The 27,808-nt window shown below is 47.5% G+C and overlaps 1 protein-coding gene across 1 annotated transcript in view; it reads left to right on the forward strand.

Moving 5' to 3' along the window:
• Positions 1 to 27,181, forward strand: part of LOC123481773 (neuron navigator 3-like) — a 140,418-nt gene extending 113,237 nt beyond the window's left edge. The window contains exons 8-12 of the mRNA XM_045206780.1: positions 4,099 to 5,194; positions 8,282 to 8,397; positions 18,579 to 18,687; positions 25,704 to 26,108; positions 26,957 to 27,181. Of these exons, the coding sequence (XP_045062715.1) occupies positions 4,099 to 5,194; positions 8,282 to 8,397; positions 18,579 to 18,687; positions 25,704 to 26,108; positions 26,957 to 27,080 (1,850 nt within the window). The 3' untranslated portion in view covers positions 27,081 to 27,181. The remainder of the gene's footprint in view (positions 1 to 4,098; positions 5,195 to 8,281; positions 8,398 to 18,578; positions 18,688 to 25,703; positions 26,109 to 26,956) is intronic.
• Positions 27,182 to 27,808: the final 627 nt, after the last annotated feature.

Consider the following 27,808-nt stretch of genomic DNA (forward strand, 5'->3'; position numbering starts at 1 on the left):
GCAATTCCAATCTTTTAATGTTGATGCAGGTCTGGTTTAATGTGTTTGATTCAGAATGTTGTTCTCTGTACGCAGGTCAACACATGTCCAATCTATTTTAATCAGCCTTGCGTAACATGGCCAGTCGCCAGTCGCTCTCCTCAACAGTTTGCCAATGGGGGAGTTATGTCATTGGGAGTGAGAGTTTGACCCCAGCCTAAGGACTCAACTTTAGGCCCACTGTAGATAAGATGCCTCCCCCTCATCCCTGCGTGGGTGGAGGCATTAGATTTGGGGGACAGATCAAACGATTCCAAGGAAATGTCTAAGACAGGGTGTCTGAGGGTGACAGGGGTTATGTCCTAAATGGCACCCTATTCCCTATATAGTGCACTACTTAGGGAGTAGGGTGCCATTTGGGACACACCTATCTGTCCAAAGGGAGAGAGCTGAGGAGAAAACGGGGACAGGCTCACAGATATTGGGACTTAGTGTTTATTACAAGAGGATTTGCTCAGCTCACTGTGTGTGTGTGTGTGTGTGTTTGCGTGCCACACGATGGGTATGTGAGCACTGAGCAGCAGACGTGCGAGGGTCCAGCGCCCAGCCAGCAGAAGTGACATTTCACTCTCGGCCGACGAAGTAAGCGGTTGTGAAAGAGTGTTGCCATGGTAACGCCAAGTCTCCTCTTCTTCTCTGGGGCGTTGGTGGCCGTGGCGTCAGTCGATTGGCATGAAATGGCATCCTTCAGGCCCCTGTTATCTTTAAAGACGGGGTTCATTCGCTGGGCGCGCATACTGAATCCCCAACACTTCGTCCCTCATTCACAATCTTATCATAGTGTCGCCCGCGACACGGACAAAGAAATCAAATCAAGCGTGTCATTTCTGTAGCCCAACTTTCACGGCTGTTTCCATGGTGTGAGGGCAAGCGCTGTAAGCCTATCACAAGAAAGACTGGGCTTCTTAGATGGAAGGGTTAAGTGAGATTCTGGGCAGAAAGAGCAGTCGGGCCAGTCAAGAGTCTCTCTCTCTCTCTCACACACAAACACACAGGCTGGTCTTTAAAGAGATGACTTGGCGTGTGCCAGCTTGCATGTTCCCCCCCACGGACTGACACGTTTACAGGCGTCGTAAGGTTTTAAAGGCTGTGGCCCAGATCATAAGCTGATTAAGTGGTCCGACACCTCGCGTGACGGCAGCTAAAGCCCCTTTCCTTCCCTGGGAAATACTGCCCGGTTAGGGAGAATCACATCTCACACAGCTTTAGGCCTAGGCATCGTCCCTGGAAAGGTCACCAGTTCAGCTATATTGTTGTGCTGATGACTCAGCACAGATAGAGAGAATTCCACCATGCAGGTTTTGAAAAATATTGTGGTTCCATAAAACCATCTAGCATCCGTTGAGAAGTACTGTAGTCGATGGAGTGTAGAGCTGAATGAGGAGACGGAAGGGACACAAAGGTAGTTCTATATGGTGAATGTGAATCCCAGCATGTCCCTGCTGTTTGACACAACATTTACATTTTAGTCATTTATCAGGAGGCATCATGGTTTGGGGGGATAATATTTTTCAAACCTTGCCCCTGGGGAAGCACACCACCCTTTATACCGCACATCAGTCAACAATGGAAGGACACTCCAAAAGTATTGTGAACACCTGCTCGTCGAACATCTCATTCCAGAATCATGGTTAATATGGAGTTGGTCCCCCTTTTGCTCCTATAACAGCCTCCACTCTTCTGGGAAGGCTTTCCACTAGATGTTGGAACATTCCTGCGGGGGACTTGCTTCCATTCAACCACAAGAGCATTAGTGATGCAGGCGATTAGGCCTGGCTCGCAGTCGGGGTTCCAATTCATCCCAAAGGTGTTCGATGGGGTTGATTGCCTAGTCCGAACCATGAAAAACAGCCTCCCCGATCCATTATTCCTCCTCTACCAAACTTGACAATTGGCACTATGCATTCGGGCAGGTAGCGTTCTCCTGGCATCCGCCAAACCCACGTTCGTCCGTCGAACTGCCAGATGGTGAAGTGTGATTCATCCCTCCAGAGAACGTGGTTTCACTGCTCCAGAGTCCAATGGCGGCTAGCTTTACACCACTCCAGCCAACGCTTGGCATTGCGCATGGTGATCTTAGGCTTGTGTGTGGCTGCTAGGCCATGGAGACCCATTTCATGAAGCTCCCGACTGCTGACGTTGCTTCCAGAGGCAGTTTGGAACTCGGTAGTGAGTGTTGCAACCGATAACAGACGATATTTACGCACTACGCGCTTCAGCACTCAGCGGCCCGTTCTGTGAGCTTGTGTGGCTGAGCTGTTGTTCCCTGTAGACATTTCCTCTTCACAATAACAGCTCTAGCAGGGCAGAAATTTGACGAACTGACTTGACGGTGCCACGTTGAAAGTCACTGAGCTCTTCAGTAAGGCTATGCTACTGCCAATGTTTGTCTATGGAGATTGCATGGCTGTGTGCTCGATTGTATACACCTGTCAGCAACGGGTGTGGCTGAAATAGCCAAATCACTAATTTGAAGGGGTGTCCACATACTTTTGTATATACAGTATATTGTATAATCCTTAAGGTTGCAATGCATTTCCTATCACTAACTTCTCCCCTTGGTAGAATGGAGCACCACAGTGTTAATGTATCTCTATGGAAATCACAGTGTAGGTGCTGGGAGGCGTCTGCTAGGGGATTGATGATGATCTGGAGAGGAGAAACGGGGGTCCTTCAGAAGGTCAGAGCCACTGCTGAGCGGCTAACGGGACCATCGGTTACCTCACGCTCCTGACGGATGGGTGGGGCGAGGTTGGACCGTCACGTGAGATGTGCCCGTCCAGTGTAGCGCCGACACATCATAGAGTGTGTGTGTCTGTGTCTCTACGTGTGTGTGTATTCTAAAACACCCCAGTCCTTTGAAAGTGAGCATACAATTGTTTTATTAATGTATCAACCCATTCCTGCTTTCCAACGCCACACTAGTTGAAGGAGGTTGAGAATGTTTTTATTTTCTGTTGGCATTAGACCACTGCAAAGTTCCCAGGCGGCATTGGCCCAAGGGGTGAATTGCCTGGCATCCCACTGTTACCAGGGGAAACGGCAACAGTTTTAGTTTTCGCAGAATCAATCGCTGAGTCAATTTTCTGCTTGAGCGCGCAGCAGGCTGCACTGCTGCACTAGGATCTCCGTTTGCAGTGGGAAAGATTTGGATAGCGCACTGCCGATCTGCTCCTTTTCTTTTTTGTTCCTACCACCCGACTATGCCCCCCATCCCTACCAACCACGCCCCCCTGCAGCCTAGCAGAGAGAGTAAGACAAGCCTTTCTATGTCTGTCTCCCGTGGTGCAGAAAATGCCTGCTGACCCATCCAAACAGCATCTCTCTCCCTATCTCCCTCTCTCTCTCTCTCTCTCTCTCTCCCTCCCCCTCTCTCTCTCCCTCTCTCTCTCTCTCTCTCTCTCTCTCTCTCTCTCTCTCTCTCTCTCTCTCTCTGTCTCTCTGCTTGTGATAATGTCATAGAAGTGGAAATGTGACAGTGTAGTAGATCCTGGGCTGGGTTCAACAACATCTTTGAGACTCCAGTGTGAAGCCAATGGAAATCTCCCATGTGATGGACCACTTTGTTCATACCTGTCGTTGGGGAAGAACCTGTGTGCTTTTATATCATAACGTGCTACTTTTGAGAGCGTTTTTACTGTAGTGATGGTTCTTCTGTCAAAGTGCCAGAGTCTGTAGATCACAGGTGTCAGACTCATTCCACGGAGGGCAGAGTGACTGCAGGTTTTCACTCCTCCCTTGTACTTGAGTGATGAATTAAGGTCACTAATTGGTAAGGAACTCCCCTCACCTGGTTGTCGAGGGCTTAATTGAAAGGAAAAACCAAAAACACTGTAGACACTATGCCCTCCATGGAATGAGTTTGACACCCCTGCTGTAGATGACTCAATGATGGTGAATATTTGGCTCCGCATAGAAAGTACCTGCCATTTCATTTTCAAGCCAAATTGTTCTCTCAGTATATGAGACCCCGTGTACATGTATTGATCAAGTTGTGTTCCTGAGATGAACAACTGTTGATGTAACTATGGTATTTCTGTTTATCTGTCTCCCGTGCAGAATCGGTGAAGAGCATCCCTCTGCCTGGCAGCATGAACGGAGGTGCCCCCGTGCCCACCAGCCTCAGCGGGCAGCAGCTGGCCTCTGCCATCCCCTCCCCCACCGCCGGCAAGTCCTGGCGCAGCAAATCCATGAACATGAAGCACAGTGCCACCTCCTCCATGCTCTCAGTCTCCACCTCGCCCTCGCCCTCTCCCTCGCCCACCCCACTTCCCGCCACCGACCGTCTACGGCCCCCCATGACCGAGGCGCCCAAGTCGGGCTCTGTCGCTGGCGCATCCCAGAGATCCATGCTGGACAAGTTCCGGATGATAAACCCTCGCTCGGCATCGCGGACCTCGCCGTCGGTGGCCGAGATGGCCTTGCAGGAGGAGGATGACATGTCGGAGTACGGCGAAGAAGGGCTAAGCATAACGGAGCCGACATCGTCAGTGTGTTCTAGCAGCACCAGCAGCGCCAAGCAGCTGGCCAAGTCTGCCTCGCCCCCCTCCCTGGCAGCAGCCAACAAGGGCTGTGTGAAGGGCTCGTCCCCCTCCGCCGGCAGCAGCAGTAAGTCCCTGCCCCAGCCCAAAGACAAGGAGGATAAGAGCAGGAGCAGAGGAGACAAGGCCAGTACCCCTCCCAAAGAGGAACAACGGGAACCCATGGTGGATCCAACCAAGAAGACCTCTAAGATCGCCAGCCTCATCCCCAAGGGAGGCAAGACTGTGGCAGGCAAGAAGGACAGCGCCATCCCCTCTGCCTCCAGTGGAATCCCCAAGCCTGGGCTCAAGGCCCCCTCGGCTACGGGGAAGCCGGCCGGCGGTCAAGCCCAGACCCAGACCCAGACCCAGACCCAGACCACCCAGGGTGGTAGTGGAGGAGGCAGGGAAGGGGACAAGGCCAAGGTGGTTAAAGGGGGTCAGGGGGGCTACTACATGCAGCAGCGGTCCCTGGGGGGCCTGGAGGGGCGGCGGAGCAACATGGTGTCTTCCACCAGCACCTCGGCCCTGTCCCAGCCCCCAGGGGCCATGGGAGGGAACGGAGCGGTGCAGCTCCCCCAGCAGCAGCAGCACAACCACCCCAACACGGCCACCGTCGCCCCCTTCATGTATAGGTGAGACTGTCTTTGTACAGTGTGTGCAGGTGAGCCTGTGTGTGTGTGTGTGTGTGTGTGTGTGTGTGTGTGTGTGTGTGTGTGTGTGTGTGTGTGTGTGTGTGTGTGTGTGTGTGTGTGTGTGTGCATGCAATTGTTTGTGTTACAATGGGGATTGGGTGGGGTGTTCTGCCGAAGGTTTCTCTAATGATTGGTGTATTCATTAGCTATGAAGCGTTTTTCTATTAGTAGCATGGGGGAGTAATCCTATCAAGCCAAGAATCCTCATCTGACAGCCTTTGTCTTCAAGGCTGTTAACTGACTTGGAGTTTTCTATAGAGGGCTTTGTAGGATGTTCACTAAAATGGAAAGAAAAATACATAATCAAATCACAATTACCCAAATGAGCTCTGGTGCACTGCCTTCACCTCAGCAGGTTGTTAGAATGACAGCACAAACTCACCTCAGCAGGTTGTTAGAATGACAGCCCAAACTCACCTCAGCAGGTTGTTAGAATGACAGCCCAAACTCACCTCAGCAGGTTGTTAGAATGACAGCCCAAACTCACCTCAGCAGGTTGTTAGAATGACAGGCCAAACTCACCTCAGCAGGTTGTTAGAATGACAGCCCAAACTCACCTCAGCAGGTTGTTAGAATGACAGGCCAAACTCACCTCAGCAGGTTGTTAGAATGACAGCCCAAACTCACCTCAGCAGGTTGTTAGAATGACAGCACAAACTCACCTCACTACCTCCATGTCCTGATGTCTAAGCCTGCAGCATGACCCCAAGGCCCTCTGTTCCACCTGACATAGTTCAGCTGAACTTGTGTCTGAACTATCCATCACTTGGGTATTTATATGCAGGAAATGTCCCTTGTTTGCCACTTGATCTCTGCGAAGGAGTTCAACTTTGTTGAGAACTTCCACTCCTTTATCCGCATCCCCCCTTCTGTCATTGTGACTGCATGTGGTGCCAACGCTCGTTAGATAACCCTACAGTCACACACACACACACACACACACGAGGGCTGGCCCTCCCACTGCGCACCTCACAATGCGGCCCGTCCAGTCACACTCCACCTTGATGTGTGTACAACCAATTGAATCATTACGTCCCATCATGCCCCAAAACCCCTATTATTAGAGTGTCTGGAGAGAATTGGAAGCCTTGATTCCAGATGGATGCCGCCCATCAAAGCTCATTTCCCACCTTTCAATCTGTCGCCTGTATGAGGGCCACTGATGTCAGAAACAGAGCCTGTGCATGATGGCGGGCATGCTAATGACAGTTCTCGCCATTGGACTCAATCTCCTGATAGATGATGAGAGAGGGAGGGAGGGAGGGAGGGAGGGAGGGAGGGAGGGAGGGAGGGAGGGAGGGAATCCTATTAACGACCCATAATCGGCTTCAGAGGAACTTTTCCCTCTCTTCTCTTTCTCTCTATAATTCCAGAAAGGGCTCAACCACGGCCCACAATGCACTCTGCTGCTCGCTGACTCACCGTTGAGAATTAGTCTTAATCCGTTCAATACACCTCGCCGTCTTGCCCATCAACAGGCATCCCTGATCATCATTCATAGGCAGATGCAGGTGATGGCTGTTGTTCTCAAACCTGTTTTCCATATGCATTAAATGGGAGACAAGCGACGCACAAAATACACTGCAATGTCATGCCATTAAAAAGTGATTTTCTTCATATCCCTCTCCTACTTTGTATTCATGTCAGGTCCTAATCATGTGCAGCTCAGCTACTTAACCAAGATGTAATCAACCCAAATGAAAAGCACACTGTCTTCTGTGGCTCAGCAGCCCACAGGTTGACATGCTCAGTTCTAGCTCATCCCATCACTCACACTCCTGCCTACCTCTCCCTTTCTGTTGTCCAATCCTGGCTGTAGCATATCATGTCTCCCTCCCTCCCCCTTTCCCATGTCTCCCTCCCTCCCCCCTTTCCTGTGTTTCTCCCACTCCCTTCCGGGGGGAGGTGTGCCCCCGCCGCCGACCTGCCTGACAGAGGAAGAACTGTCAACAGCCTCGCACTTAGGGCCTCCCACTGCGCCGCAATTTGCCATCATTTCAGGGCCAATTAGGTTTCTTCCCTCTCCTGTGCCACAGCAGAGCAGAGCAGAGCAGCAGTTAGCTGCAGTTGGTGTTACGTTGATTACAGTCTCCCTGCCTCCCCCTTTGACAGCAGCCGGGGAGGTGATTGTAAGGCACTGCTGTGTGACGTAAACGTTGGATGTGCGTCCTCTCCCTGACCTAATTCGACCTGAGATTCTCACTTACGATTGGCTGTGCTTTGTTTTGTTCTCTGTACGTTTCTCAGGGGGTTTTAAGGACTGTTTTGAGATCCTTGTTATACAACTTTATAACATACATTCCTAAACTGAGTTGCCAGAATATATACCCTCCCCCAGTAAACAATTAATTTACATATTCCGACATTTTTTACAGGTTGTCAAATTGCTGCCATATTTCTGAATGTCTCTCTCTGTGCAATTCTATGGAGCTAGAACTATTTTGTAGGGTGGATGTTAGAAACCGAGTTTCACGGTGCTGAACTCATTGGCTGATGCAGCAGACCGTGGATGCCAGTTTATCTCTGGCGGTGCAGGTGGCTGGGGAAAGGTTTTATTGTGGGTGTGCCGGTGCGGTAGAGTTATCTAGCAGCCGTCAGGACGTCTGGCTGTATTTCTCACATCTCTGCCCAGGGCCAGGGAACAACACAGGCTGCGTACCAAATGACACCCTTTTTAGTGCACTACTTTTGACCAGGGCCCATAGACTATAGGGAGACAGGGAGTGCACTACTTTTGACCAGGGCCCATAGGCTATAAGGAGACAGGGAGTGCAAGCCAGTATGTGGATTTTGACTGCACATAGGCAGGCTCATGATACAGAGACCAACTTCCCTTTACCCATCAAACCCTCACTTCATCCAAGAGATCCCACTGAGATGTTCATCTCCATCTATTGAAAATGTGAAAAAGCACATATAAAAGTATTTCAATCCGGCTCCAGTTGTTGTTTTTTTTACCACAGGAAAACACAAACGTACTATACAATGTGGCTCCTGAATAACCATGGCTTTGTTTGTTTCTCCCAGGACGTACTCCGAGAACGACTGTACCATGGTGGCCCCCTCAGACCACTGCCTGAGCCCCACCAAGGGAGACCTGGTCTACAGCAAGACCGCCAAACAGTGCCTGGAAGAGATCTCAGGTTGGCAGCACTTGCTTACACGTGTGTGTGTGTTTGTTATAGTATATTCTATGTGTGTATCGGTGCGTGTGTGTACTTTCCCGGTGAACGGGTATTTGTGTTTGAGGTAGCGAGGGGGGTCCTTTGATCCCCACCTCATACGGCGAAGGGAAAAGGTCAGGAACGACCGGCAGACACAGGACGCATATGTGGCCCTTTGTTTATGTGGTTGCTCGCGGTTGCCATTGGTTATGCCCCATCCTAGCTGTGGGGATGTGGCGGCTCATCCGGATAGACAGCGGCCAGAGGCTGCAGGAGACAGAGATAGCTAGAATCAGCCTGTATTATCTGGGTGGTGGGCTGGGCTGCAACTCAGCTTGGCGTTTACACAGAGACGGATAGAATTTCAATGCCATGGAAATGTAATGTGGATAATGTCCCTTGGAAATAATGACGTGTTGTTATGTAGTTTTGGTGTTGCAGGTCAGGTATCTGCCAAATCCTAGTACATCCATTGTAACATAGAAAATCGATATCGATATGTATTCCTGCCTAGCGGTTCTACATGTTAACTAAACATACTGAATGTCTTAGGTCTTGCTCTACTATAAGCTGATTTGTCATTTGGGTATGGGAAAACAAAAGATTGCTCTGTCACAAAACAAATCACTCCCCAAAAAACACACGTTCTAAAAATTGTAATCTACAAAGGGAATGATCCCTACCAAGCGTTGCTTTAGTCCTCTGAATGTATGCCTTTACAAAGCCACGGCCAAAGTAAAATGTCTGGAATGTTGTGTTTTTACATCGCCAAACCAATAATATACACACTGTGGTCACGGCACAATGTGCACCGCGGTCAGCGAGATTCGATTGAACTTTGTGCTTTGATTTGTTCTTGATGGCTCATTTATGAAAATGTGTGCAATTGTGCTCCACTCAGACAGTGTGAATGGGGTGTTTTGGGGGGCTTTTTGTGAATGTATGTAAATGATAAATGAGGAACCATGGTGGTTCACTTCTGAATCAGGACAATTATGTTGATTTTTGTGCATGGTGAAGTTGCCCCCAGACACTGATCTTGGGTCAGTTTTGTTTTCCCTCACTATTCATAAGGTAAGGATTTGGGGAGGGAAAGCAGATCCTAAATCTGTACCTAGGGGAAACTGCACCCTTGTTTTTTTCTTTGTTTTTACTCCTTAACTGCTCCTTGCCTGGAATGTGAGTGTGTGGTAGGCTCTGTAGTGAAGGAAGTCTTTCAAAAAGCTACTTATGGTTCATCATCTTCGGCTACATTTCCTGCAGCACTGATTTTACATTTAATGTACATTTAGGTTGTTTAACAGACAGAGCAACTTACAGTCATGTCACAGAAGATTGACCATGAGTCAGTGGAGATGATTGGCCATGTAAGGTCAATGTAGTGGTAGGCATATAAATGCAGTATAACTTGCAGCAGTTGAACAGCATCTTTAGCCATTCCAGGGGTTCCTGGTTCCAACCACTTACAGGTGTAGGATCTTAATTTGATCACCCTGTTGTTGCAGGAAACTCACAGGTGCGCTGTCCAAACAACTCCCAGTTTCCATTTTAAAATGTCAGACTTGATTTGCCCTAACTAAAAATGTATCAACCCCTACAAAAATGTCCATTAATTATAATCAACAAAATAATACACATTTCCTGTTTGCTGAATTATTGTTTTCCTTCTGTGAGAAACTGGTCAAATTAAGATCCTACACCTGTAAATACCATCTCTGTCCATGGCAGTTAATGTCACCTTGGATATGGTTGCTCAGGGCAACTGCTACCGTGAGTTACTCTGTTTCACAAGCTTATAGCATGTGTGGTCATATGGAGGCTGTTGTTTGTCTATGGTGTGTGTATCTGTACTGTTGAGGCTATTAATGCTAGAGTAAGTGTTGAAGCTGTTGACAGACAGCCTGCAGTCAAGGCGAGAGGAGAGCTGGAGCTTTACTCTTTACCTCATTAACCCTGGAGCGTTTAATTAGCCTTAGCATCAGCGCAGCGTGGCTATCTGGGAGCCGCAACTCACAGGTGTGCTGTCCAAACAACTCCCAGTCACACTGGTTTTTATCAGGGGAGGAGAAGATGGAGAGGGGGAGGAAAGAGGGAGAGGGGGAGGATAATGGGGAGAGATGGAGGAGAACAGGGTGAGGAGAAGAGGGAGAGGGAGGAGGATAGCGGGAGGAGAAGGGGGAAAGAGGGAGAGGGGGAGAAGAGGGGGAGGAAAGAGGGAGAGGGGAAGCAGCGTTGCATTTTCATCCTTTGGCTCTCTTTCACTCACACACACACTCCAAAAGTACCTTGCGACTTGTGGGCAGACGTGGAGACTGAAGACGCGTGCTTTGATGGTCGGCAGTAGCCACAGCAGAGGCTGCCACTACTGCAGCAGAGGAAAGGAAGACTAGCGAGACAAGAGAAAGAGAGAGAGAGAAGAAGGGAGAAACAGATGAGAGGCAGGGAGAAAGAGAGAGAGCAGTGTAGGGAGACGGAGGATAGAATTGCAGGCTGAATGCTAAAAGGAACAGAGCGGAGAGATTGAGTGCTGGCTCCATTCTCTGGTGTGAGGAGAGGAGAGAGGGAGAGAAACAGAGGCTCTGCTGAGCTGGTAATTAACAGGAGAGGAGAGAGGGAGAGAGAGGAATGAAAAGGCTCCCCTCTGCTCTTAATAGAGAAAGAGAAAGAGAGAGAGAAGCAGAGAGAGAAAGAGAGAGAGAAAGAGAGAGAAGCAGAGAGAAAGAGAGAGAGAAGCAGAAAGAGAAGCAGAGAGAGAAGGAGAGAGAGTGTAATAGAGCAGAGGAACGAGAGATCGTGTGAGAAAGAGAGATGTAAAATCGCATTCATCCACACCCCTCACCACTCCTTGCTGTTTTGAGGTGGAAAACAGAGGGGAGGAGTGAGAGAGAGAGAAGAGGAGGAGGAGGAGGTAAAGGAGTGTCTGTTTTTCGTGTTGGTGTGTGTTTGTGGCACCAGTTATTGGCTGGGTGACCATGGGAATGCAATGTCTGGTGGATGGCTCTGGACTCTGCTGTGCGTGAGGGGGGAGTTTTTCGTCCAGGCGTCTGCGGTATGCTCTCCATCCCTCCATCTGGATGAAGCCTGGACCCTCGGTGAGCGCTGGACACAGGGCCACCTGAGCCCTCCCCCCTCCCCAGATAGAGGAGTCTTCACCTCTCTCGCCACCCTCTTCTCTTCTCCCCTCCTCCGATCACCGGCCACCACTGCCAGAATGTGAACGGGAACAGAGCCAAACAGGTGGACCAGCACAGACCCACTGACGAACAGAGAGAAAGGAGGAGAAGATGAAGAGAGCTGCAGAGTTCTCCGTGTACCAGGGCGGAAGCCCTCCTCGCCGACCCCCCCAGCCCCTCCCAGACAACCTCAACCTCCGCAAGCAGCGCTCCCTCACCAACCTGACCCTGCTGAGCGAGGGCGAGCAGCGGGTGTACTCCTTCGAGCTAGATGACCCGCCCACGCCTTCCAAATCCTCTTCATCCCTGTCATCATCCCCAGCGCCAGGGGGCAGCCCCAGGAAGGAGCCAGCCAGGGATGGCGGGGGCGCGAGGTGCACCAGGGCGCGCTCCCTGTCCCTCTCCCTGACCAAAGTTCTCTCCCAGTCGGAGCACTCCCTCATCCCCGTGCCGTGGAGGTGCACGGCGGGCGGGCGGGCATCGCTGGGCGGGCAACAGCAACGGGAGACGTCACGTGGGCAGCTGGGGAAGCCCAGGGAGGAGGGTACGGATGAAGAGGGCAGCAGCGGGCGTTCGGACGACGAGGTGGCGTCAGCGGCGGGCACTAGGGTCGGGGGCCAGGGTGGCAGGGAGAGGGGGTACTGGGCGGAGGAGGAGGCGGAGGGGGGCGCCCGTGAGGGCACGGCTCAGCTAGACAAGGAGGTGATCCTCACCATGCTGGGTGACCTGGAGCAGGTGCTGCACACACACCCACGCTGTAAGTCACACACACACTCTCACACCGTAACACACACACACACACACACCCACCCACACACACACCATAGCCAGGGTAGTGCTGCTGACTAAATGGATGTACAGATGGATGTGGAGCTGCTGTTCTGGTAGTGATGCTGACTAAATGATACATGCTAGAAATAATGGTGATGAACTGAAGCTTGGGTAGTAGTGTCAGGCAAAGGGAGGGATAGTTGCAGTGTGGTAGTGGTCGTATTATTAGCAGAGGTAGACGTAGTGGTAACATAAGTAATCAGTTTGGTAATAGTAGAAACACTGGTAGTAACAGTAGTAACATAAATACTCATTGTGGTCTCACTGTAGTAGCAATAGCAGTAACATAAATACTCATTGTGGTCTCACTGTAGTAGTAATAGTAGTAACATAAATACTCATTGTGGTATTATTGTAGTAGTAATAGTAGTAACATAAATACTCATTGTGGTATTATTGTAGTAGTAATCGTAGTAACATAAATACTCATTGTGGTATCACTGTAGTAGCAATAGCAGTAACATAAATACTCATTGTGGTATTATTGTAGTAGTAATAGTAGTAACATAAATACTCATTGTGGTATTATTGTAGTAGTAATAGTAGTAACATAAATACTCATTGTGGTATTACTGTAGTAGTAATAGTAGTAACATAAATACTCATTGTGGTATCACTGTAGTAGCAATAGTTCATATTGCACTGAAAAAGCCCAGCCCAAAATTCTCCCATTCTTGAAGAGATACCAGTACTGCTGCCAGCTGCAGCGTACGAGCTCCCTCACTGCCTGTGAATACAACAGTGACAGTGATCCATCCATACCCTACTATCCCTGTCTGTGTGATCTATCCAGGTAGTTACAGTCCCTCCTAAAGCACATTTACACACAAAGCTGCCATTAAAGTGCTCAGCCTGCCCAGCTGCAGTATAGGACAATACGGCAGCTCAGGGTTTTGCCTCAGGGAGCGACGTATTGGATGTGGTTTAACAAGCAGCTCGGTGCTGTACTGCCTGTTAGGAAGGGTTTTAGCTGGGAGAACTCATAACACTCTGGACACAGTGTTTCCTCCCTCTCAGGCGTGTCTGCAGCAAGCTGCAGAGAGTTGACACATGCTATCTAACACAGAGGGGTGTGGGTGACAATGGAAATGGGTTTGAATGATTTGAGTTGACATTCTCTGCACAAAGGCATATTCAGAGTTTGGTGCGTGCGAGCGAGGCTTGCCGAGACCCTCGTGTGTTTTGTGAGACATGGTGTTAGCTGGTCTCATTAGGATGTGTGGAGCAAGGAGTAGTATTCACTCTCTCCGGTAGAGGTGCGGGCCTCGAGCAAAAGAGAACATACATTATTGAAGAGAGGGAGAGTGATACTAGGCAGATGCTGAACCTGTGGCCTGTGGTGGTGATGGGTGTGTGTGTGTGTGTGTGTGTGTGTGTGTGTGTGTGTGTGTGTGTGTGTGTGTGTGTGTGTGTGTGTGCACGTGCGTGTGTGTGTGTGTGCACGTGCATGTGTGTGTATGCGCATCTGTTTGTAAATGCTTGTGTGTGTGTGTGTTCATATTTGTGTGTGTCAACCTGTGGCTTGCGGTGCAGTCGCTGCATTGTAACATGATTGTTCTGCTCAACAGGGACTTGAACAGCGATGCATCTGGCTGAGGCTGAGATCATCTCCCCCTGGTAGTACATTGTCAAGTGGTGCTTCCAGCTATATTTCCCCCGTCATAAACAGTCTAGAATGAGCCCTTAGGTTCACGGCTTTTGTTACACAAACATTCATATCATTTATATGCAAATAATATTATTCATCTCTAGATTTCCAGTGAACACGGTGCGGGAGGAATCTAAGACCAAAACATTTCCTCTCTCTTAACACCTATTTCTTTTTTTACAATCTGATTTAATAACGCCATCAATAGTAGAACTTTTAACAACCGTTTTATTAGTGGCAAATACCAAATTATTCATGTTTACATACTTCACACTTGTTTCTCCGTCAATATTATTACCTTTCACCCAAAATCTCATCTGACCACCTGTGAGTGTAAAATGAATGGTACGTATTGCCTGTTGGGTTTGCCTATGGGGAATGGTGGATGATGGTGGTGGTGGTGGGTGGGTGGTGAGTGGGTGGTGAGTGGGTGGTGAGTGGGTGGTGAGTGGTGGTAGTGGTGAGTGATGGTGGTGAGTGGTGGTGGTGGTGGGTGGGGAGTAATGGTAGTGAGTGATGGTAGTGAGTGATGGTGTGGGTGATGGTAGTGAGTGATGGTAGTGAGTGATGGTGGTGAGTGCTGGTAGTGAGTGATGGTGGTGAGTGATGGTAGTGAGTGATTGTGTGATATACAGAGCAGCACTCTGCTTTAGGTGAATGCTCCACTCCATTAGCGCTCTATGAATCACTCCCTGCAGCTAACTCACTGGGAGCATGTCTGCATCCTAAATAGCACCCTATCCCCCCCAGGGCCAACCCTGTTTGTGTCCCTTTATAATTGGACCGACATTTCATCTTTGTCAGCGAGGGGGGATGGAGCTGGGGGGATGGAGGTAGGGGAGGGTTTGAAGATTTCTGGCAGTTTTGAGTCTGTCTCTCAGACCACCTTGCCACACCCACCCACACAGACATGATATGACCATTCCTCCTCTCTTCTCTCTCTCTCTCTCTCTCTCTCTCTCTCTCTCTCTCTCTGTGTGGAGATGATGGAAGGAAGAGGGGAAGGAGGGTTTTTCGACGTGGGGAGATAGATAGTGTAGGGGAGGGGTGGGAAAGATTGATATTTAGCAGAAATGGGTCCCATATATCATCTCTCTCTCTCTCTCTCTCTCTCTCTCTCTCTCTCTCTCTCTCTCTCTCTCTCTCTCTATCTCTCTCTTCATCCTTTCAGCTGACAGTGAGACACACAAAAAGTCAAATTAAAGGGCTCTAAAAGCCATTCGATGTCCTATTAAGTCCATTATACAAGGCTGTCCCATTGAGTCCATTATACAAGGCTGTCCTATTGAGTCCATTATACAAGGCTGTCCTATTAAGTCCATTATACAAGGCTGTCCTATTGAGTCCATTATACAAGACTGTCCTATTGAGTCCATTATACAAGGCTGTCCTATTGAGTCCATTATACAAGACTGTCCTATTGAGTCCATTATACAAGACTGTCCTATTAAGTCCATTATACAAGGCTGTCCTATTAAGTCCATTATACAAGGCTGTCCTATTGAGTCCATTATACAAGGCTGTCCTATTGAGTCCATTATACAAGACTGTCCTATTAAGTCCATTATACAAGGCTGTCCTATTGAGTCCATTATAGAAGGCTGTCCTATTGAGTCCATTATACAAGGCTGTCCTATTGAGTCCATTATAGAAGGCTGTCCAGCTCTTTTGTGTTTCCTTTTAAGTCTGAAACCGTAGACGGCTTAGCGAGGTATAGATTGGCCGCCCCGTGGCTCGGGGTTAAGGGATGCTGCCTGGGCTTGGTCCCTCCTCAGATCTTAACAGCCTCCCTGAAAGGACTGATTCAGACAGGAAGTAAAATGCTGTTCTACTGAATTACTGAACCGGACGCACGTCTATGAGGTCAGGGTGAAATAGTTAAAAATGGTGTGTGTGTGTACACGTTTTACTGTACCTGTGAGTACCAAAAGTCCTCACAAGAATAGTAAACCAACTAAAATTCAGAGAAGTGAGGACATTGTGAGGACATTTTGCCGGTCCTCACGTGTAAAAAAGGCTATTTTAGGCTTAGGGGTTAGGGGTTAGGGTTAGGGTAAGGGTTAGGGGTTAGGGTTAGGGGTTAGGGTTAAGGTTAGGGGTATAGTAAGACATAGCTGTGTGTGTATATAATAAATCATTAGGTGGGTGCTTATATTTGTCCTGGTTCACACATGTACCAGTGTGTATTAATATGCATGGGTGAAATGGAAATGTGTTTTTTGCCAATCCCAGCTCCCCCTGAGACACCCTCGGAGAGAGTGTGCGTGTGCGTTCGTGTGCGTGTGCGTGTGCGTAAGCTGTATCATTCTTCTTGACAGAAGCAGAGATGCATTAACACAGTTTTGAGGTGCCGCTCAGCAGCTCTTCCAAAATCAGGTCAGCCTTGAAGGTTGGTGACAGAGTTTGATGGACTCTGTACTAGCTATGTGGGTACGATAAAACACTATGAAAACATTCACTCTGTGTTGTATGTTGGGGTGATGTACCAAACAATAACTTAATATTCAGCTTGTGTGGTGTATATTCATTCTCTAAATGTTAAGCGCTTGTTGACTGTTTAGTGAGTAAAATCTATAGTTCAACACAAATGAATATGACAAGCCATTTTAAACGCCCTGTGTTGGCGTGGTTACAACATTCCAATGTGAAATAGAAAAATCATGAAAACTTTATCAGCAACACTGACACATTCTGTTATTCCCTCATTAGATGCGTGTGCTGACTCATTCCGCAACGCTCCTTTGAGGAGACAGCTTTTTTTTTGTAGTGCCTTGAAACCGGAAACTGCTGTGACTGGCATCCATTTTGGGTCTCCCACAACTCATGTTAATTACCAGCCCATGGTGTCCGCTGACAGAAGCGATGATGACTGGAGCGTAGCCAGGCCTAATTGGACTAGGCAGGCAGATCTGTGGGGCCTTGCCCTTGGCCTATAGCACTGTAGTGTCTTACCACAGCTGTTGTGTCTACGACTGTGTCTGTGGGAAGACACTGCTACGGGTACATTCCAAATGGCACCCTTTTCCCTATACAGTGCATTTCCTTTAGACCATGGCCCATAGGGCTCTGGTCAAAAGTAGTGCACTGTATAGGGAATAGGGTGCCATTTGGAACGAAGACTACAAGTACTGTAGCACTCTACTGCTTATTAGTAGCTTCCTGAGTCTGCCCCTTTAGAATGGGCTTAATGTACTGCAATAGATTGGACTTAATGTACTGCAATAGAATGGGCTTAATGTACTGCAATAGAATGGACTTAATGTACTGCAATAGAATAGGCTTAATGTACTGCAATAGAATGGGCTTAATATACGCAGTAGAATGGAACGATAGTGGGTGATGTGCAACAGAGGGCCAGTATGAAAATGTACTGCACTCACTAACTGTATGCGCTCTGGTAAGAGCGTCTGCAATAGAATGTACTAATGTAAAAATATCGATAGAATGGGCTGAATGTACTGCAATAGAATGGGCGTAATGTACTGCAATAGAATGGGCTTAATGTACTGCAATAGAATGGACTTAATGTTGTCCTCTGTAGCTCAGCTGTTAGAGCACTGCACTTGTAACGCCAAGGTAGTGGGTTCGATCCCCGGGACCACCCATACACAAACATTTATGCACGCATGACTGTAAGTCGCTTTGGATAAAAGTGTCTGCTAAATGGCATATAACAATATAATGGGATTAATGTACTGCAATAGAATGGGCTTAATGTACTGTAAAATAATGGTCTTAATGTACTGCAATAGAATGGGCTTAATCTACTGCAATATAATGGGCTTAATGTACTGCAATAGAATGGGCTTAATGTACTGCAATAGAATGGGCTTAATGTACTGCAATAGAATGGGCTTAATGTACTGCAACAGAATGGGCTTAATGTACTGCAACTGCCACTTCACTGCGACTGGTACTTCACTGTGAATGAGTCTTATATATAACTAATGTAAGGATATGAAACATATGAAGTGGTTACATTCAGAGCTGAACTGGAATCAGGGGAAAGATCCTGGACTGAGATTAAATGGATTTGGATGGGGTTGACTAAGATTGAAAAGCTATCTGAGATTTAGCTGTTGAGGCAAAATATATGTTATAGCTTACAGATGGAGAGTGGCAGGACTGCAGAAATGTCCATTTTCCACAACAAAATATGTTTAGTTGACAATTCCGTCCTGACAGCTGAGACGGGTTCAAACTGTCGGCCCAGCATCTTGGAATGTGTACCAATGCTACCTGTCAGAGTGCGTTGTCATGGTTTGGGTCCTGATGTTGGTGATGCCGATGTATGGTGGCGTCTTGAGGAAACAGAATGTTACAGGAGCCCACATCTGGTGTAGCATGAAGTTGCCCCTAGACGCTGATCTTGGGTCAGTTTTTGCTTTTTCCCCATAATAGTTAAGGTTAGAATTGGGACAGGGGAAGCTGATCCCAGATCTGTACTTAGGGGAAACTTCACCACGGAGCCCAACATCTCTCATAAACCCCTTCTCTGTGCATTACAGGGGAAGACCCCGAGACGAGACGCATGCGGACAGTGAAGAACATTGCCGACCTACGGCAGAACCTGGAGGAGACCATGTCCAGTCTGCGGGGGACGCAGATCAGTCACAGGTGAGCAAGGGGCTCGGGAAAATCCACTGTGGGGGTCAGGGTTGGGGTCAATTCCATTTCAATTCCAGACAATTCAGGAAGTACACTGAAATTCCAATTCTCTTAAATGCTTTTCAATTAAGACAATTTGGAATTGGAATTGGATTTGGTTTACTTTCTGAATTGACTGGAATTGAAATAGAATTGACCCCAACCCTGGTGGGTGTGCACGACACGTTGACCTCATACAGTTACATGTTCATGTTTTTCATTCTCTGCAGTCCCTCAATCTAAAGTTGACATTATTATAATTATATCAGGTCGTCAGCTAATACAATATGTCAATTATTATTTTGAAATCCTGATGTTTTCAGGGTTTTAAACTGACTGGAAGTCTATTTTATCAGAATATGAAGGACAGATACCATATCTCAGAAGTCTCAAAACTCTTTATGATATTCCCGCAATTACCATATCTCCCTTGAAGTTTCATAGATATTCTAATCAAGTCAACCTGCAATCTACTGGCAGACTTTGATGGTGTTCGAGGGGGACAGAAAACCAAAACCTATCATGTCTGGTCCGTCACGACAGCAGCCTGTTCGCATTAAAGGAATGTGAAAAAATATGTCTTGGCTGATCTCAGATGAGCCATAATGATGATCATGTGTCCCTGTCATGGCTCTGGACTGTACTGTACTCTAATGGATTGTTCTGATATTTCTGACCCATTTGTGGGGAAAATGGTGGCAAGGCGGCGGACAGCCGTGACAGATGGCAGCGCGTGTTCCCTCACCGCCTCCCCAAAGGAGCGCGGCGCCGCAGATCAATAAAGCGCCATTGTTTATCTCGAACCCCAGGGGCCACTGCCGTTATTCCATTCAGACACTTAGAGATGTGATGAGGAGAGGACACCCAGCATGGAACATGAAGGATTATCAAACCCTCAACATCAGCCATGTAGAAACCTGCCTGCCCGTCTGCCCGCCTGTCTGCCCGCCCGTCTGCCCGCCTGTCTGCCCGTCTGTCTGCCCGTCTGCCCGCCTGTCTGCCCGTCTGTCTCCTTGTCTGCCCATCTGTCTCCCTGTCTGCCCACCTGTCTGCCCGCCTGTCTGCCCGTCTGTCTGCCCGTCTGCCCGCCTGCCTGCCCATCCGTCAGTCTGTCTGCTACAGTATGTGTGTGTGTAAATAGAGTGAGGGTATCAGTCAGGAACTCCAATGGGGCTCGTAACTAGAGAATGGACAAGACATTAAAAGGTCTTTCACACACAGAAATAGCCGTGAAGAGCGAATCGGGGTGAAGGTTTTTCACCTCCATTGTAATTAATCACTGCTGCAAAGAAGAACCGGTCCACAGTGACTGGAGCTTCATTTCCCTTGCGTGCGCACTCCATGGGCAACTGGTCCAGCCAATAGGGAGGCTGTGTTTGTCATCAGTCTGATATCCTGTCAGGAATAGTATAGGAATTTAAAGGACCTGTCTGCGTGATGGTTTCTCTGTTATAACCCATGTATATGTTTATTAAAGGAAACCTGCTGCGTGATGGTTACTCTGTTGAAACAGAGATAACCCATTTAAATCTCCACACTAGATCCGACCATGTCCGCGTGATGAGATTCTCTGTTATAACCCATCTACTGATTGACATTTTAAGATAAATATATTTTCCACATTATAAAAAGATGCTGTGTCTTCAAGGGCGATTCACGAGATTGCAAACAAAGAAGAATTGCTCCAAAATCCCTTTCCACTGTAGCTGTGTATGAGTCCCAGGGGATTCTGACGCCTCGGATGACATTTAAAATGTAATAGCTTCACCAGGTCTAGTTTGTTTAATTGGTGTTTACAGCGTTATAGGGAGAGCCAATTATTCATAACTATACGATGTTGGGATATCTGCTGGGCAGATATACCATGCAGAGGAAAGCATGTGATTTCTCACAGATGCAGGCTTAGGCTGTGTCTCAAATGGTACCCTATTCCCTATAGTGCACTACTTTGACCAGAGCCCTGTGCACTGTGTAGGGAATAGGGTACCATTTGGGACGTAGACTTGCACAAGCTAAACTCATTACCTTCACGCCATCAGTGGTTGAAACCAATCGATCTGTAACACCTGTCAACCTGGGCGCCCACTGCACATACAGCTCTACCTTATTACCCGCATACATTACAACCACCGGCAACCAATGCAGACCTATTGAATGAAATGCTCCCATCCATCTCCATGCAGTGCAGACTCCAAACAGGAAGATACATTATACTGCTGTCCTTCATATTACCTTAACCACCGCACTCCAGGTCAACAATGGAAAAACAAGATTCTCTGTAAATGTGGATATACACATCAAGCCCCCCCCCCCCACACACACACACACACACATTCTTCCTGTGCTGTTTCCTCCCCGTTTCATCCTGACTATTGATTTCTGGGTTTGGAGAGGAACAGGGCCGCTCTTATACTGTGGGTTAGTCTCTGTGATGAGACCGTATCAGCCTTCCACCTTCCTAGAGGATGCAGGGTACCAGGAGACAGGATGTGGTGCGTGTGTGTGTACAGTGTGTGTGCGTGCGTGTGTTTCTGTGTGTGTGTGTGTGTGTGTGTGTGTGTGTATTAGATACATGGGGATCTGAGGGATCTGTCACCTGCTACTGTATGTGGACTGACTCATGCCCTGGGCCCCATCCCCCACTAGCCTCTCCACCTAGCCACTGATATAGATCTGTTCAGGAGGTATTCAGGCCCCACCTAGCCACTGATATAGGTCACTTCAGGAGGTATTCAGGTATGCATTGTGTCTTATTTTAGTGTAGATGGTTCTGGACAGTGAAAACATTTGAATCATTGACAGCTGGCACCATTGACTTATGCCATCAATATGTGTCTTAAAATAAATAAATAGTATTTTTGAAAGAATAGCTGTGAAATAATTTGCCTGCAGGGAATCTGGTCACAATGCGGACACAGTGGACGGATATGAGACATATTTTAATACCATGTGTAAACACAATCAGGATGTGGATAAGATCAGGACACATGACCCATGTTACCGCCAGGTATAAACAGATCTTTAGAGAATCGCTTCAGACTACATTATTGGAGCTGCAGTACCAACATGTGACATAGGGGGCAGTGGTGATCCTCTGACAGTGGGGCTCCCACACCCTGCCTGCACACAGCACACAGCACTGGCACAGGAATAATCAAACACACCTGCTCAGTGGTACGCCGCAGCAGGTTATCTCAAACACTATGGAGGATACCTGATCAGGATCTGGCAACCAGGGCTGGAACGCTACAGTCACAGCTCTCCTCCCTCCTCCAAACACACACACACATCCATTCTCCTTATCTCTCTCTCTCTGTCCACATACTGCAGAAACCTATTGTTCCATAGAGACACACTGCTGTAACGTTACCATCACTGTCGTCTGCTACTGACGCTTTGTGTGTGTGTGTGTGTGTGTGTGTGTGTGTGTGTGTGTGTGTCCAAGGGGAGAATTCAGCGGGTGTTGATCGGGGGTTAATGGTGATGCAGAGTGACTGTGGTTGTGACATCTCTAGCTACCTCCCTCCCCGGCTAGGGTCACATGGCTGCAGCCTCTGACAGCCCCCTGATAGCACACACACACACAACCTCTCACACACACACAACCTCACACACACACAACCTCACACACACACTCACGTGGTTGTCACCTCACACATCCCCAGTGGTTAAAGATGGATCAGTCTCAGTGTTAGACAGTGGTTAAATATGGATCAGTCTCAGTGTTAGACAGTGGTTAAATATGGATCATTGTCAGTGTTAGACAGTGGTTAAAGATGGATCAGTCTCAGTGTTAGACAGTGGTTAAAGATGGATCAGTCTCAGTGTTAGACAGTGGTTAAAGATGGATCAGTCTCAGTGTTAGACAGTGGTTAAAGATGGATCAGTCTCAGTGTTAGACAGTGGTTAAAGATGGATCGGTCTCAGTGTTAGACAGTGGTAATAGATGAATCAGTCTCAGTGTTAGACAGTGGTTAAAGATGGATCAGTTTCAGTGTTAGACAGTGGTTAAAAATGGATCAGTCTCAGTGTTAGACAGTGGTAATAGATGAATCAGTCTCAGTGTTAGACAGTGGTTAAAGATTAATCAGTCTCAGTGTTAGACAGTGGTAATAGATGAATCAGTCTCAGTGTTAGACAGTGGTTAAAGATGAATCAGTCTCAGTGTTAGACAGTGGTTAAAGAGGGATCAGTCTCAGTGTTAGACAGTGGTAATAGATGAATCAGTCTCAGTGTTAGACAGTGGTTAAAGAGGGATCAGTCTCAGTGTTAGACAGTGGTTAAAGATGGATCAGTCTCAGTGTTGGACAGTGGTTAAATGGATCAGTCTCAGTGTTAGACAGTGGTAATAGATGAATCAGTCTCAGTGTTAGACAGTGGTTAAAGAGGGATCAGTCTCAATGTTAGACAGTGGTTAAAGATGGATCAGTCTCAGTGTTAGACAGTGGTTAAAGAGGGATCAGTCTCAGTGTTAGACAGTGGTTAAAGATGGATCAGTCTCAGTGTTAGACAGTGGTTAAAGATGGATCAGTCTCAGTGTTAGACAGTGGTAAGAGATGAATCAGTCTCAGTGTTAGACAGTGGTAAAGAGGGATCAGTCTCAGTGTTAGACAGTGGTTAAAGATGGACCAGTCTCAGTGTTAGACAGGGGTTAAAGATGGATCAGTCTCAGTGTTAGACAGTGGTTAAAGATGGATCAGTCTCAGTGTTAGACAGTGGTTAAAGATGGATCAGTCTCAGTGTTAGACAGTGGTTAAAGATGGACCAGTCTCAGTGTTAGACAGTGGTTAAAGATGGATCAGTCTCAGTGTTAGACAGTGGTAAGAGATGAATCAGTCTCAGTGTTAGACAGTGGTTAAAGAGGGATCAGTCTCAGTGTTAGACAGTGGTAAGAGATGAATCAGTCTCAGTGTTAGACAGTGGTTAAAGAGGGATCAGTCTCAGTGTTAGACAGTGGTTAAAGATGGATCAGTTTCAGTGTTAGGACAGTGGTTAAAGATGGATCAGTCTCAGTGTTAGACAGTGGTAATAGATGAATCAGTCTCAGTGTTAGACAGTGGTTAAAGATGGATCAGTCTCAGTGTTAGACAGTGGTTAAAGATGGATCAGTCTCAGTGTTAGACAGTGGTTAAAGAGGGATCAGTCTCAGTGTTAGACAGTGGTAATAGATGAATCAGTCTCAGTGTTAGACAGTGGTTAAAGATGGATCAGTCTCAGTGTTAGACAGTGGTTAAAGATGGATCAGTTTCAGTGTTAGGACAGTGGTTAAAGATGGATCCAGTCTCAGTGTTAGACAGTGGTTATAGATGGATCAGTCTCAGTGTTAGACAGTGGTTAAAGATGGATCAGTCTCAGTGTTAGACAGTGGTTAAAGATGGATCAGTCTCAGTGTTAGACAGTGGTTAACGATGAATCAGTCTCAGTGTTACACAGTGGTTAAAATTGGATCAGTCTCAGTGTTAGACAGTGGTTAAAGAGGGATCAGTCTCAGTGTTAGACAGTGGTTAAAGATGGATCAGTCTCAGTGTTAGACATTGGTTAAAGATGGATCAGTCTCGGTGTTAGACAGTGGTTAAAGATGGATCAGTCTCAGTGTTAGACAGTGGTTAAAGATGGAACAGTCTCAGTGTTAGACAGTGGTTAAAGATGGATCAGTCTCAGTGTTAGACAGTGGTTAAAGAGGGATCATTCTCAGTGTTAGACAGTGGTTAAAGATGGATCAGTCTCAGTGTTAGACAGTGGTTAAAGATGGATCAGTCTCAGTGTTAGACAGTGGTTAAAGATGGATCAGTCCCTAATGATCATCACAAACCATCTTATTATCAGAGTTGTTATCCTCTCAGCATCTTTAAATTGGCTCTTGTTAGATACAGTTTTAATCTCTTTAAATCATGTTATCTATCAAAATAATTTCTTTCTGTGAATCCTGTTTTATAAATCATGAGATATATACAGCCATAGTGTGAAAAGGATGGAATTTATTGGAACATCTAGATTTTAGGACATTGATATTTGTGGATTATCCACCAATGATGGAGTTGACCTCCAGACATGAGTGTAATGTAGTTATCTTTCCACCAGAGAGAGCTCAAGCAGGGCACTGCTGTGTGTGTGTGTGTGTGTGTGTGTGTGTGTGTGTGTGTGTGTGTGTGTGTGTGTGTGTGTGTGTGTGTGTGTGTGTGTGTTTGCGTGTGCGATAGAGCACTTTCAGTACCGAGCAAAAACTGTGATTATTCGTGGTGCATATTGTTTGAGTGAGCTATCCCTTTAAAACAGCACTTTAAGAAGGTCAGGCTATGAGATAGCAGGCTACACACACACACACATACATTTTAGGGAAACTGCTTGGTTGCAACAACACTACCAATCTTTCTGCCTGAGCAATTTATCCTTCATACAACAATGATAATAGCAACATATTTTAGGGAGTGGACATTTGGGTCTGTGTGTTTAGCTGGCTATGGGTTCACCATATGGTCATTCAACAGGGTCTCTCCAAACTAAACTCCTGACACCTTGACCGTAGATGCTGATCTTGGATCAGTTTTGCATTTCACCCCAGAGCTCACCCTGGTGGAAAGATTGAGATTATTTGCTGTATAATGTAAAGTGTCAGCAGAGCTGAAGGTATTGATCTCTCTGCTCAAATCCTCTCTGTGGCCGTGCCAGGGGGCTGAGCTGATCTGTCCCTACACTTTCCTAATTTCTCTCTCTCTCTCTCTCTCTCTTTGTCTCTCTCTCTCTCTCTCTCTCTCTCTCTCTCTCTCTCTCTCTCTCTCTCTCTCTCTGTCTCTCTGTCTCTCGCTCCCTCTCTCTCTCTCTCTCCCTCTTTTCCCCTCTCTCTCTCTCTCTCTCTCTCTCTCTCTCTCTCTCTCTTTCCTCTCTCTCTCACGCGCTCTCTCTCTCCCCTCTGTCTTTCTCTCTCTCCCTCTCTCTCGCTCTCCCCCCTCTCTTTCTCTCTCTCTCCAACTCTCTGCCCCCTTCAGCACCTTGGAGACGACCTTCGACAGCACGGTGACCACAGAGGTCAACGGGCGGAGCCTCACCAGTCGCTCCGCTCCCATGACCTCCTGGCGCCTCGGCCAATCAGCCCCAAGCCCCCGCCTACAAGCCGGCGACGCCCCTTCTATGCCCAGTACCTACACCACGGTCACACCACCTCGGACAGGCGGCAGCACAGGTGGCGCCACGGGGCGGTACGGTCACTCTGACTCCTCCAGGTTTGTGTACAGTGCCCCCATGAGGCGAGCAGCGACGTCAGGGGCGAGAGGGGCCGAGCAGGGGGAGAAGGGAGGAGGGCCGGAGGGGATGCTGGAGATGGACGTGGCGGGGTACATGAGCGACGGAGACATCCTGGGGAAGAACGTCAGGACAGATGACATCACCAGTGGGTAAGCGACTACGCCATAGACAGAATATAATAGATATTTTATTGTACGTTGGTTAGAACGTAAATGTGTCTTCTGCTTCTCCCAACACCCCCAGACACACACACATTCAGGGTCAGTCCTGTTATTGGGAAAACATATCACAGTTATTGCCAAAGGCCTTCGCGATTCTTCCAACTGGAATGGTGAGACAGGAGAACATATGAGGGGCAATGAATTTGTGGCATTCACACATTTATTGTGCTGCGACGGGAGGAATTCACCATACATTCCATAGCAACTCTCAATAGTGCACTGGCTGACACATCGCTCAATGAGAGAGAATAGCCCCAGATCTATTGTACATCACTGTGTTAGCTGTTAACCTTCCTCTGTGAACACTGATAAGTGCACTTCCCCAACACCCACATGATCTGCGTCCCAGATGGCACCTTATTCCCTATATAGTGCACTACTTTTAAACAGGCCTCATAGGGCTCTGGTAAAAAGTAGTGCACTATAAAAGGAATGGGGTGCCATTTGGGACGCATCTCTGCATTAGTTCTCCCATCCTATTTGTTCATGTAGGAAATTGATTTATTGAACACCACACGAACCATCCACATTAACTATGATTAGGTTACTGTAGGGGCAAATCTCTGAGCGTTAAATGTTATAGCACCTAGGGATGAAAAAGTGATTAGCTGAATTATGATCCTAATTAGCTTAAACCTAATGTGCTTTCATGTCCTATCAGCTGTATCTGATTACAACCCTGCAAATGTGTGCACACACACACACACACACACACACTCCCGACACACACACTCGCAAACACAACCCAGCTTAGTGATTTAGTTTCTTCTTTGTAGGTACCTTACAGACGGTGGTCTTCACCTATACTCGCGGAACATCGGTCGCGCCCCTGACCTGACCGCGTCGCTAGAGGTCACCCAGAGGGTGGTAAAGGAGGTGCACGGGGACGCAGACAGGTGAGGGCTTCATCCCATCTATTTGGGTTACTTGTGGAGGAGGGTGAAGTTTCCCCTAGATGCTGATCTTGGATCATTATTGCGTTTTCGCCACTAATGGTTAAGGCTAGGATTGGGGGAGGGGAAGCTGATCCTGGATCTGTACCTTTGGTAGCGTTACTTGTGTTTCTGGACCACACCTAGTTCTCCAACCCTATGGACTTTATTGAAACCAATGGGAGAAACTGTGGTTTCTTGATTGAAGAATATTATTAGTTGAATCAGTTTGTGTTACTGCTTGGGCTGAAGCAAAAGCCTGCTGCATCCACATGGTGCGTTGCAGGTCAAATTGCACAGTTTCTCTTTAATAGCTTTTCAAATTAGCACAGATTTTACCGATAGCTGCTTTTTTAAAGGAAGGTTTTACTAGCAATGACTGTGATATGTGGTTGTTGAATGCACTGAATGTAAATCGCTCTGGATAAGAGCGTCTGCTAAATTACCAAGATGTAAATGTAAGACGAGAATGCCCTTCGCTAGAAGTGACACACTCTCCAGTCTCCCAGCCGTCGCAAACGAGGTGAAAGAGAAATGTGTCATTGATTTAATTCTATCAAGCTGTGATTTGATGACAGGCGTTCATAGAAGCGGGGAAAGAAGTGATGAGGTGATGTCGCAGCGTGGATATAGGGATTCTGACAAGACTTAAATGAATGTGCACAGGGAAGTTTGAGAAATGTCTGTAAATTGGAT

Source organism: Coregonus clupeaformis, chromosome 23 (genome assembly GCF_020615455.1).
Source record: "Coregonus clupeaformis isolate EN_2021a chromosome 23, ASM2061545v1, whole genome shotgun sequence".
Lineage (NCBI taxonomy): Eukaryota > Metazoa > Chordata > Actinopteri > Salmoniformes > Salmonidae > Coregonus > Coregonus clupeaformis.